At 30.8% G+C, this 12,883-nt stretch overlaps 1 protein-coding gene across 1 annotated transcript; it reads right to left on the reverse strand.

The window, feature by feature from the left end:
- Window positions 1–974: 974 nt before the first annotated feature.
- Window positions 975–12,701, reverse strand: LOC134706648 (lanC-like protein 2). Its single transcript, XM_063565770.1, has 9 exons — window positions 12,603–12,701; window positions 9,512–9,629; window positions 8,522–8,735; window positions 7,474–7,618; window positions 6,752–6,892; window positions 5,763–5,948; window positions 5,296–5,472; window positions 4,765–4,837; window positions 975–2,150 (listed from the first exon to the last, which is right to left on the reverse strand). The coding sequence occupies exons 1-9, from the start codon at window positions 12,675–12,677 to the stop codon at window positions 2,074–2,076; spliced, it is 1,206 nt and encodes a 401-aa protein (XP_063421840.1). The 5' UTR covers window positions 12,678–12,701; the 3' UTR covers window positions 975–2,073.
- Window positions 12,702–12,883: the final 182 nt, after the last annotated feature.

The raw sequence follows: 12,883 nt of genomic DNA on the forward strand, positions 1-12,883 counted from the left end.
GTACCAACTATTCGGAAAGGAAGGGTATTTGCATTTCATACCAGGTTCAGAAGGAATTATATTTGAATTGTATGCTATAAGTAGCTTCAGAAAGCAATTATATCTGTATATGACTGTAATAAATATTTAAAACTTTAAAGACTGAACACTTTTATTGTGTTAGCATGGCAATTTGTTTGCTTTTTTGGATAAGACAATTATTATAGGTAGACATTATCAAACAGTGTTCCAGCTAGGATTTCAAAAGGGCAGGGTGCCAATCCTGAAAAGGGCATTTAACGCGTGATATGATAATATGAAAAGGGCATATTTTAATAAAAGATGTTAATCAAACATTGTGTTTATTTGTTGAATCACAGGTTATACAAGAAAAACATCATTAGCCCATAGAATTCTATCTTTCTACTTTTAAGGCTGAAAAACTTGTCAAGCAGCTTGTCACACAATTTTTTTTTATCATTGCTTGGCACAGTTGAACTTTATATGCAGTATGTTTTTAAAGGTGACCTGTTTCATACTGTTTCTATGGTCTGCCACATTTTACCAGTTTCACCTTTCTACCCCTGTTGTGCTTAATGGCAATACAGCACAAAACAGCTGTGCTCAGTAAATTGCACAACTTTAGGATATATATAGCAACAGTGAAAAATTGTATCAAAAATAAAGAATACAGAAAAAGATGACCAAGGCACCCTACCAACACTGCTACTAAGACCCTCTTTAACTTTTCCCATAACTCAAAATAAATACCTAAACATATATATTCTTAAGCAAGAAGTGTGTAGACATATTTTAGAATATGGGAATGGGTTACTCAATGCTAGGAAAAAAATCAGATTAAGTTATCTTTCTTTATTCGGGTGTGCTCCTTCTTTGGAGGAATATAAACAGCATGATGTAAATATGATCACAATATGGCGGCCCATTTTGTTATTTTCGTATCAAAAATGAAGGCAGTCAATGACAAATACGTCTGAATTTAATGTTTATTTCACGGAAAACAAGTAAAACAATGTCTTCAACGAGTTTATTATGGTTTTCAACTTTCTGTCATTACTTTTCCTCCATGAAACTACGGTAAACATCGCAAATTGTGCCCAAGTTGTTGTATGCACATTTCTTCAAGGATAATTGCCGACTGACCGATTGATTCTATTTGAATAAATTAATGTTGACGATCATTAATGACCCATTCGATAAACGGATTACCTATAACAACAGATTATGACACCAGTTGTAACCGTTGATTAGCTTGGGGTCGAAAACATAGTCATAAACTTTTCCCCAGGTAAAATTTAGTAATTAGCGTTTCATATCAATTATATACGAACAAATTAATATGCAATCGATCTTCAAAAAAGGCAGGGCGCCCTGGAAACTGTAAAAAAGGCACAGGGCGCCACTCGGAAAAGGGCGGGCGCCGCGCCCTCTGATAACGGCCTAGCTGGAACACTGTCAAAGCAAAAAAAAAAAAGCCCATATATAACAAATAAAAAAATAACCCATATATAACTAATAAAAAAAAATAGCCCATACATAACAAATAAAAAATAGCCCATATATAACAAATAAAAACATAGCCCATATATAACTAATAAAAAAATAGCCCATATATAACTAATAAAAAAAAATAGCCCATACTTAACAAATAAAAAATAGCCCATACATAACAAGTCTACAAACCAAATGCTTCAAATAATATCATTTCAATATTGACTAATTAAGATTTGTACTACAGTTAATCTAATTCAGTGGCAATAAATAAAAATAACCATAATAGCCATATGAATAACAACATATCATATAAACAAGTAGGTTTTCATATTTATTTCTGTTACAAATGGTTTTTCACTTGACTCTTGTAATGTAGCATTAATCTTATTACTGTCTTCATCTTTATATTAGCCCTGTGTTTTCCTTCAAACTTTATATTACATCTGCTAAAAGAGCAACAGAAGTCATTATAGTCATACAAGAAATTACTGTTCCATTTCTGTTTGTTCAAAATCAAGTAAAGAGGCATTCCTATCCTGGATTTTTTTCATGGCAAATATTGAATCATCAGTTTAAAGTTCATAGTTCAAAAGCAGGAAATCTGGCATTAGAAGGATCTAGTAAGTCTGTTAGGAAATATATTGTACCTGCCATACCTAAAACAAAAATTACAATTCATTACCATACAATTTCCCTTTATTCAGCATACAACAACAGGTCAAAGATTAATTTCCATATTGTTGCTGGGCTTCTAAAATGTCGTATATGACTTTTTTGGCTAAAAATGTTTTTTGACACCAATGGTCTGGGCGGGAGAAAATCTTAAGTATTACAAAATAGCATACAGTTAGACCAATCAAAATGTGTGAAATCAGACATATTACAAAATTCTTAATGTCAGTTGTTTGTAAAGTTTGCTTCCAAAATGTTGTATGAAAACTTGAAAATTGTTGTAGAACTGCTTTCCGAAAAAAATTAATTGTACATTTTTTTATTTCTGTGAAAATAATTTAAGATCTTGGATAATCCAGAAATATCAAAGTTTTTATTTCACTGCTATTTACAACAAGAGTGCACACGCTGAAATGTCTTGCCTTCTTTACTAATCATTGATATTATGTTGATAGACCTAAATATAAAGCTTTATTACAACTGTCAAATAACCTCAACATTAACCAAAGAAAAGGAAACATTGATCAATAAACCATGAAAATGAGGTCAAGGTCAGATGAACCATGCCAGGCAGACATGTACCGCTAACAATTCTTCAATACAACAAATATAGTTGACTTATAGCTTATTAATTAAGAAAAACAGACCAAAACACAAACACTTTTAAAAACACTTAGCACTGGACCGTGAAAATGAGGTCAAGGTGAAATAAAACCTAAGTAACAGACATATAGATCATAAAATATTTCCATACACCAAATATAGTTGACTAATGCATAAAGTATTAGAAAAATAGACCAAAACACAAAAACTTAACTATAACCACTCAACCATGAAAATGAGGTCAAGGTCAGATGACATCTGCCTGCTAGACATGTACACCTTACAATCATTCCATACACCAAATATAGTAGACCTATTGCATACAGTATAAGAAAAACAGACCAAAACACAAAAACTTAACTATAACCACTGAACCATGAAAATGAGGTCAAGGTCAGATGACACCTGCCAGTTGGACATGTACACATTACAGTCCTTTCAAACACCAAATATACTAGACCTATTGCTTATAGTATCTGAGATATGGACTTGACCACCAAAACTTTACCTTGTTCACTGATCCATGAAATGAGGTTGAGGTCAAGTGAAAACTGTCTGATGGGCATGAGGACCTTGCAAGGTACGCACATACCAAAAATAGTTATCCAATTACTTATAATAAGAGAGAATTTAACATTACAAAAAATATTAACTTTTTTTTCGAGTAGTCAATGAACCATGAAAATGAGGTCAAGAACATTGGACATGTGACTGACGGAAAGTTCGTAACATGAGGCATCTATATACAAAGTATGAAGCATCCAGGTCTTCTACCTTCTAAAATATAAAGGTTTTAAGAAGTTAGCTAACTCCGCCGCCGTAGCTGCCGCTGGATCACTATCCCAATGTTGAGCTTTCTGCAACAAAAGTTGCAGGCTCGACAAAAATGTTCAAGTTCACATACAACATTTTGGAATCATGCATTTTGCCAAAATTTTCAAAGCCTGTTTGTGAGATATTTTTTTCTTGAAAAATTTGTAATTTACAACATTTTAGAAGCCCAGCAACGATATGACATTTATATTGTCTTTTTCATGATAATGGCATGTAATTTTTGAGAACCACGGAACATCAATAAAAAACTGACAATCCTAGTCAATTAAGATTGGAGTCAATTGCACCCAGATGAGCAGGGTTCGAACTCACAACATCAGTGTTGACTAGCTAGTGAGTACAGGAGTAACTACTGTACCACTCAGGCACTGAGGCCCATTCTTCAAATTAAGTACATGTCACCTGATTATCTTGGTACAAAACAATGAAATATGCAAATGCAACAACTGATAAAATTAGTAAGAGTAAAGGGTGGTCAGCTCAGTGACAGAATAATGTCTCAAAGGTAAGGGGACATGTCTTACTGTGAACATAAACCTTGTTTACATGTACATAGAAACAAATCAAGATCAGTGTGATTAGTTCAAAATAGGGTTCATTTTCCTATCATATTACTATAACATGATTTCGTTCTGAATATGATGTAATTGCCGCTGGACATTAAAAACAGCCATTCATCATCATCATCAATAGTTTCTTTTAAAAACGATTTTGTGTATTTCTAATTTATGGCTTATGAACATGAAAAGAGCATAAAGATAATATTTCTCCACTTTGAACTTAAGGTGGTACCTAACACTACAGGGAGATAACTATGTAAAGGCAGTTAAACGATTTAATTACTTTGTGTTGTAAAGGGAATATTAAGCTTCTCAATGATCAAAATTGGTGTTTGTCAAACTACTATATAACCAGTGTATTTTTTCTGACAAAACGGTTGGTTCAAAATTTTTGAAATTTTTATACTTTTGTTAAAAGATCAAAGTTAATACTTTGACAAAATTTTATGAAAATTAAACGAGCCAAATTAATTTTAGACAAGGTATTGGGTACCACCTTAAACAACTTTTATAATTTTTTTTATAAAATTGCATTTGGACTATTATAAATTAAGGTTATTTTTTCATATAGTATTGTAAACATCTATATCAATTCAGTTACCTTCAAATAAAGAGTATGGTGTGTCTGCACTTCTACATCCATGTTTACCATAATTAATGCACCATTCGCCAAACTGAAATGAAAGTTTTATTTTTAGTGAATATTGATTAAAATGTCAAAAAGGTACAAAATGTGAGTACTCCTTCAACATATTAAAAGGGTTTTGGTAGAATAAAAATTGAACCATTGAAAAAAACTAAATTGTATGGTGCAGGTTTGTTCCTATGAGTTCAATACTGACAAATGTATTATTTATAGCTCCTTTGTACAGCAAGTGCTTGTTTTTTTAGGTTTCTAAAATCAATGTTTTCTGAGAAATAGGAGTTTTTCTATTGTAAAAAAAATGTCTCTTTTTGTGTAATTCTGTGTAAGAATGCCATTGAAGATGAGATACATGTATGATTATGGTGGCCAGGCACACATTAGTTGTTCTGTTTTAAGATTTATTTGTTTGAAATATAAGAGTCTTTACAGAAATATCAGCAGCTTTACTTAAATTTGTTACAGAACATTAATTTTTGTTTCACCCACCTTATAAGCCTGATATAAATATTTCTGGTCATTGGTCAATCTGTACATAGCCAGAAAAGCATAACCATTTCCAGCAGTACCATGACATATTCCATAACCTTTCTTCAATATACCTCTCTCCCAAATTACTGCAGAACATCTTTTGGCTGCTTCTAAATACTTCTCATCTGAAAATAACTAACAAATTAAGGTAGATTTCTGTTTACAAATTCATCCTAGACATATTCAATTTCCTTTAAATCACATTATTAGAAAATTAACAAACAAGACATTAAATGAAATTAATTCAACACCAAACATGCAAAAAGACTTAAACTATGTCACAGAAGTCAGGAAGTTTGAAAAAATAAAACCTGGTGGATATAATTTTTCATGGTATTATGAACACAATAAGATGATAAGTAAAAAATCATGAATTTTCCCTCTAACTGATGTGTGTTTAAAAATCCTCATATTAAAATTATTACCTGGTAAGCTTTTATAAACATGTAAATCCAACCAGGAGCACCATGACACCAGTGTATCAGCTTGTCACCTGAAGAGCTTCCAATTGACGAGGGACAGTTCCCTGATGGAAACTGTAATGACAACATCCAATCAACTGTTGGTCTAACTAAAGTTTGTAATGTGTCATTGAAAGATGGATCTTTTACCTTTGAAAAAGATATATACACTCATTATAGATTCAAAATAAAAATATGAATGCAAATGCCTGAAAATTATGGTCGTCATTATTACATATTTGTAATTGTTTCAAAGATATTAGAAAAGGCTGTATATTTGCAATTAGAGTCATTTTTAGTAGAAAATAATATTTTGTATGAACTTGAATCGGGTTTTAGAAATTCATTTTCTACTGATAGCTGCCTCATACATTTAGCAGATCATATAAAATCAAAAACATGCAAATGCTTTTTTTCTGGATGAATTTACTTAATCTACAAAGAAAATTTGATACAGAGTGTCTGAATAATTTTTTTTTTGCTAAAACTTTTCTGGTGGATCTTAAAAATGTTTAACTTAAAAAAAAACTTCATTTGTGTGTGTGTGTGTGTGATCTATGGCAATAAGTCTCTGATAAAATTTAGTCTGCTCTTCCATTAAATATTTAATTAGATTAAAAAAAAAAAAAAACTTTGGAAGATACCCCTGACGACAGATCAGACAATGGTTTTTTGTTGAACAAATGACTAAAAGTACATTGATGCCAAATACCTAATAGTAACATTTAAAAAAAAATGGCATATAAGGATAGTAATGACACTTTGTGGATAAATTTATAATTTTTCAAGTTCTAAATTGACAGTGTGTCATCACTACAATGGCTTCCATTCTTACAATTATAAAAATTAGGTGGCTTAATGGGGAGATAATTTTGATGAAGAAGAAAACTGACTGCACCATGTTGCAGAGTTTCAAATAGTATGTTAATTAATCTGAATTAATCTATAAAAACCTGCATTAACAAATACAAAATCCCAGCAATGCCATGAGCTGCTCCAAGATATTTCTTTTCATGCCACTCATACATTAAGGGAAAGTGACATTGCTCCTGTTGTGACAGCCTCCTTCCAGAATCTATAATAGAAGATGCCACCTACAAATAATATTTACACTTAGTTACATTAATAAAATGTAGATCAATACATCAGACTTTATCATCAATTCCTAAAATTCAATTATAAAATTGATATGTTTTTTCTTGTTATCTTAACTGAGTATCACAGTAATAAAAAAAAAAATCTATTATCAGAGACAATTGAACTATGTGAATAATGTACCACAGTAGCATTAGTTTAAGGCAGAGATTGTCTTTTTTCCCCAAGTTTGATTTCAATTGACACATAAAAGTCACATGATTACATCACAAATCTCTATAGAGAATCAGCATTTAGAGGTAGGTTTTCATCAGGGTTATGAGATACATAATCCAAAAGTATGGACAAAATTTTGCCTCAGCCTGTAAAATTCTAGGCAGATGCAAAGAAAAATATCATGTGAAATGACTTTTTCAACATACTCTAAAAATCCTGCGACTCTCCTATTGTTAACATGGCTGCCAAAAAAGTAATACTTAGTGACTTCTGATGCATGCAAGATTTGAAGACAAAAAAAAGCAAAACAAAACACTAAATAATTTTAAATTCAAACAGTTTGTAATGAAAAACTGAATACAACCTTGCTAATGAGTGCATTATCCATTACTTCTTCTCCTATGTGATGTTGAACATAAAACAGAGAATACAGATATCCAACACGCCCATAAAGTGCTTCATTTGGCAATGCTCTATCAATACATACTGTATCATGCAACCCTGCAAGTCTATACATAATAAAAATAGTAAAATTATTAAATTATAAAAACTTTGTTCTTTTTCCCCCACACCTCTTTTACAATTTACTGAATAACTTGTAATTGATTACATTTGTTTTCTTCAGAAAATTGATAACTTACTTATAAAAATAAATGTATGTTACACAAATACCTAAATAATTAAAATAGTTTATCAAAAAATAATGTATGTATGTAAGGTTAAATAGTGTATAGCATGAAAGATCACATGTATTTATATAAAACCATTATAACAGATCCAAAATAGAATTTACCAAGATTGTCAATTTTCCTAACAAAGGTCAGTTGTTCTCTCCAACTATTTCCATAAAATACTGCTATGAAAAAGTTGAAACGTTCTAAAAGTGGCATTCAAAACCAATCAATCAAATAATCAATCATATCAATCATATCCAGAATTATAAAATGAGGAACACACCTTTATGGAAGAAAAATAAATGTCTATGCATTAATCATAGTTTCTTCTTTATCATGGGAACCTAGTCTTGCTACATTTGAATATAAATGCCACTTTCCATTCATCATGTTGAGCATGACAGTTGTTATCCAATCATTTGATGTGTTTGAGTTTTTGATTTGCCATTTGATTAGGGACTTTCCATTTAGAATTTTTCTGGGAGTTCAGTATTTTCATTGAGATCTTTATAATACTGTAAATTTAGAAATTATTGCGTGCATTTATTATTGCGATTTTGTTAGTTTAGACTTATGCAATTTTAATTTTCATGATTTTAGAAAAATCCTGTTTAATTCATATAAAATATTACAAAATGAGAGTCTAAATTATTGTGTTTACAACTCTGTCGCATTATTCCCAATAATAAAAACCTCGCAATAATTTCTGAATTAACAGTAACATAGAAAAAATACTACCTGTCAAGACAAGATTTGCTGTCATCCTCATGTTTTAACATGTGATTTATAACAGCACCAATAGCTAAAGGTCCTGCATCCCCACACAGAAAAGTATATTTTCTCCCCTTCAAATGGCGAAGAGGTTTTTTCAAGTACTCTAGTCCTGTTTTCAAATACTGTTGGCTACCAGACTCAAGTTTCCTGTGTAGATGGATATGGAGAAGTGCAATGCCTGAATCAAAATAAGATTGTTAAATAATTTGATTGGCAGTTGTAAATACTATTGTTGTTTGAAATAATCAGGTTTGGTTTTCATACAAGTCAAACATTTTTTTTTAATTTGAACTAAAATGTTACCCATCACCATTTTCTACACAAATGTAAGGTAACCTTGTGACTTAAGTAATGTTGTTGTTATTTGATAAGACAATACATGGTGCATCAATTCATGATATGTTATCACTTTACAGATAAGGAAAAACAAAAATGCAAAGGAACATTGTGCTATATTGTTGCTCTTCATCTAAAATGTGACCTTCAATATGAAGCAAAATCAATACTCTCTAACTGTAATTTCATAATATTATAACCCCTTGTACAAATGTATGTGGAATTCTTTTCTAGATGTCAATCTATACATTGCATTAATTGAAATCTTCCATATCTAATAAACTTATTACATATGTGCCTATCCCAAGTCTGTTTTACATATTTGTTTTTAGTTAATTTTTTTGTTCATAAATTAGGCTGTTGTTTGAATTGTTTTACATTTATCATTTCTGGGCCTTCTATAGCTTACTATGCGGTATGGGCTTTGCACATTGTTGAAGGTCATATAGTGACCTATAGTTGTTAATTTCTATGCAATTTGGTCTCTTGTGGAGAGTTGTCTCATTGGCAATCATACCACAACCTCTTTATAAATATATATATATATATTGTAAGCTATAAAATTTGTACTTTGAAATAAGAAATAATTGACAAAATGATAAAAGCTAGAGTATATACCTGCAGTTCCTGTATATACTGTATAGTTACTGTCATCTTCACTTTCCAAGCCTCTATATAGTTTTTCTAATAATTTATTGATGGCTCTTTGAACATTTTCTTTCCGTTCTGGTTTCAACTATAATCAACATAGACACAATTAACATGTTAAGCAACTATAATCAAACATGATGAGGTACATGTCATTTGCATGTACAACAGTATTATTATTTGAACATTTTGTTGATTTAAAGTATCATGTTAAAACTGTTCACCAGTAAAATTTTGCAATTATAAGCCTTAAGTGATACTTATGTTTAGAAGTCTTTTCACAGATACAATGCAAATGGCATTGTTTCATTGTCTTATCCATACAGCTAACCCTTTTTTATATACAACACTAGATTCATGTAGATTTGATATTCATGTGTAAAATAAAAGTTTTTTTTCAATTTCTTTCGGAACATACATTTTGTAATTTTATCCAGTAAAATATGTTATAGAGTATGTGGGAATGATATTGTTTTGTATCTATTGTGATATTCTGGAACAATGAACAATGTTGGGATCTATATAATAGTTGAATAAACATTCAACTAGCAGTGAATGAGTACATGTATATAGCCATGTGTTAGTTGGTTATTACCATCAAAATTCAAGAACATTGTATATAGTGATTGTCATGCATTTTAACTTAATAAATGGTTTCTACATGTAGTTTTCATATTACAAATACTATAGAGTTTTTGTTTTTAAAGTCTAGCAAACAACAATGTATAGTAAATATAAAGGATGGGTGAATAGTACCTGAACTTAAGGTTTTAATAAAAATTGTCCTTAGGCCACACCAATTTAATTTCTTGTTCTACGGATTTTTGGACTCCAAAATTTGGGGCGAGCGAGCGATTTGAAAATTTAAATAAAAAAATATTTATTTTGCAAATTCTTGAGGCGAAGCTTGAAAAGTAAAGGCGAGCGATTATAATTTTTTTTTGTAAACATAAAATAGTAGGTTTCGACAATATTAAAACTTGATTTATCACTTGTACTTTGTTATTTCTTTAATCTCTGAAGTATTTTTTCCCTGTTCACCAAGAAATATTTTAATCTGGTCTATATATGTGTGACTGACAATGAGACAATTCTCCATCTAAGTCATATTCAGTTTGGGGGCAACCCCTTAATGTTATAAATATCCCTTTTTTCATGTTTTATGAGTGACTGATCAATATAAGTTATAATATATTTGTTTGTACAAAAGGGCTCATATTTTCTCAAAGAACTATACATCTATATGTATTAAATGGTCAAAACATGCCCAAAAATTTTGTAATATTCCTAGACTTTAACCATGTTAACACATTTACTTTGACAGTTTAATATTATTCAAAATAAGTGGACCCCTCTTTTAGAAAAAAGTTGTTTAAAATATGATGTAACTCTCCTCTTTTTTAGTACAAAATTCTAAGTTTTCAAAGCTTTTGAATAGATGAGCTAAAAAATGTATACAAATCCTTGGTATTTCTATTTTCTTTTCTACATCAGTAAAATCAGACCCCTTGTCTGAAGGAAGATTGTTCTTAACCTGATAATAACAAACACAGGTAAAAGTTCGACCTTTTACATGGGGCTTTGATACAGACCAAACAACAAGCTATACAGGGCCCGAAAATTATTAGGGTACATAATTCAAACAGAAAAACCAACGATCTAATTTATAAATCCAAACGGGAAAATACCAATGAACAACATCAATAAACGATAACTGCTGAACGACAGGCCCCTGAATCAATCAGGACAGGTGCATAAACATGCAGCGGCTATGGATAGTTTTGTTTCGCCAGCATACAATATAATTGCCGTTGAAGGCAAATCCTTCAGAAGTTCTGTACTTTATTCTAACAAAGAACATATTTTGATAGGGAATATAAGTAAGGGGGAAAGAAACCAATGTTTTGTTCTTAATACCAGTATACACATGTATATTTCCGCTTTTATAAATTTATATCGGAAATATTCTCACAGATATTTAAGAAGTGTGCATGGTGGTGTGCTTTTATGTTTAAAATCGTTATATACAGGTTAGACTGTGATTTTAAAAACAAATGTTGATATATTTTTATAATATTTACAAAAAAACGGTGCGGGAAATGGACATGATTACATTTCCGGATGCGGGAAGCAGGAATATAAAAAATAAAAAAAAAATCTGTTTTGAGAAAAATAGGTGCGGGCGGGTCCGTTGAACAAGGAATCAAATTGGTGTGGCCTTACAGGGGGATGTATTTTTTCTAAGAGTTGATCGATGTATATTTTTTTTTATTATATCTTTTTTTTTTTTTGTGTGTGTGTGTGTGTTTATTTATTCAATGTATCATATGCTACCATAAAAAGAATATACTGTTGGCACGTAATATTGTATGTTAATTAGATGTTTTTTTGGTTTTTTTAGGGAGACGGATTTATAAAAGTTTTTCCAAACTTGTTTCCGAATCCCATATTTGAACTTTATGTAACATTGTAATATTTGTCATTTTTCATTAATAAATACTGTTTACACTAATGTATATCTGCGTTCTCTGAAAAGGGACTAGGTATCAAAAGGGAAAATATAGATGTTGCAAATTGTCTCCATTGAAGTGTGGTTCTATCCATTTGGAGTCCAATGTTATATGTCTGTGAGGTACAATGTACTTTTGATAGACAAACATGATGTGGTACATGAACAAGTGGGTCTCATGGGGTTCTAAGCGTGAAGCGTGATTGCCAATTTTTTTTGTAAGCATGACATTTGAAAGTCAAATTATTGTGCCCTGAAAATGGGAAATGAAGTCTTGCAGGACACAGGCAGTTACAAAAGAAAATTAGAATTTGTTACGTACTAAGTGTAAGCAGGATACTGGAATCTGACAAAACAGTAAGCAGGATTCAGAGTTAGACCACCCACCCCTCCTTTATTAGATCCTAACAATGTGAAAATTTGGTAGATTTAAATGCAAGATATTTGATAATCACTAAAATCATGTAAACATTTTTATGTCCACAGTGGAAAAGAAAAATGACATGCAATAAGATATTAATATATCAATGAAAGGGGCCACTACTATCACACCTGTCCTTTTGGATCAGTCAAATACTCATCTCTATGCTGAGGAAATGGATTTTCAAATTCTCTCTTTTCACTCATATTTTTGTTTTGGTAAGTTGATACAATTTTAATAAATATAAATGTAAAACGAATTATATTTTTCTCCCTAAAGTTATGTATTCATTTATCTTTCAACAAAATTCAATTTATTTTCTATAGTTTCCTACATGTTGAACATGAAATAATTAGAAGATCGATCGAAAGTATTATTTTTAATTATATATATAAATTCGTTTTGCTTACAA

Source organism: Mytilus trossulus, chromosome 2 (assembly GCF_036588685.1).
Source record: "Mytilus trossulus isolate FHL-02 chromosome 2, PNRI_Mtr1.1.1.hap1, whole genome shotgun sequence".
Lineage (NCBI taxonomy): Eukaryota > Metazoa > Mollusca > Bivalvia > Mytilida > Mytilidae > Mytilus > Mytilus trossulus.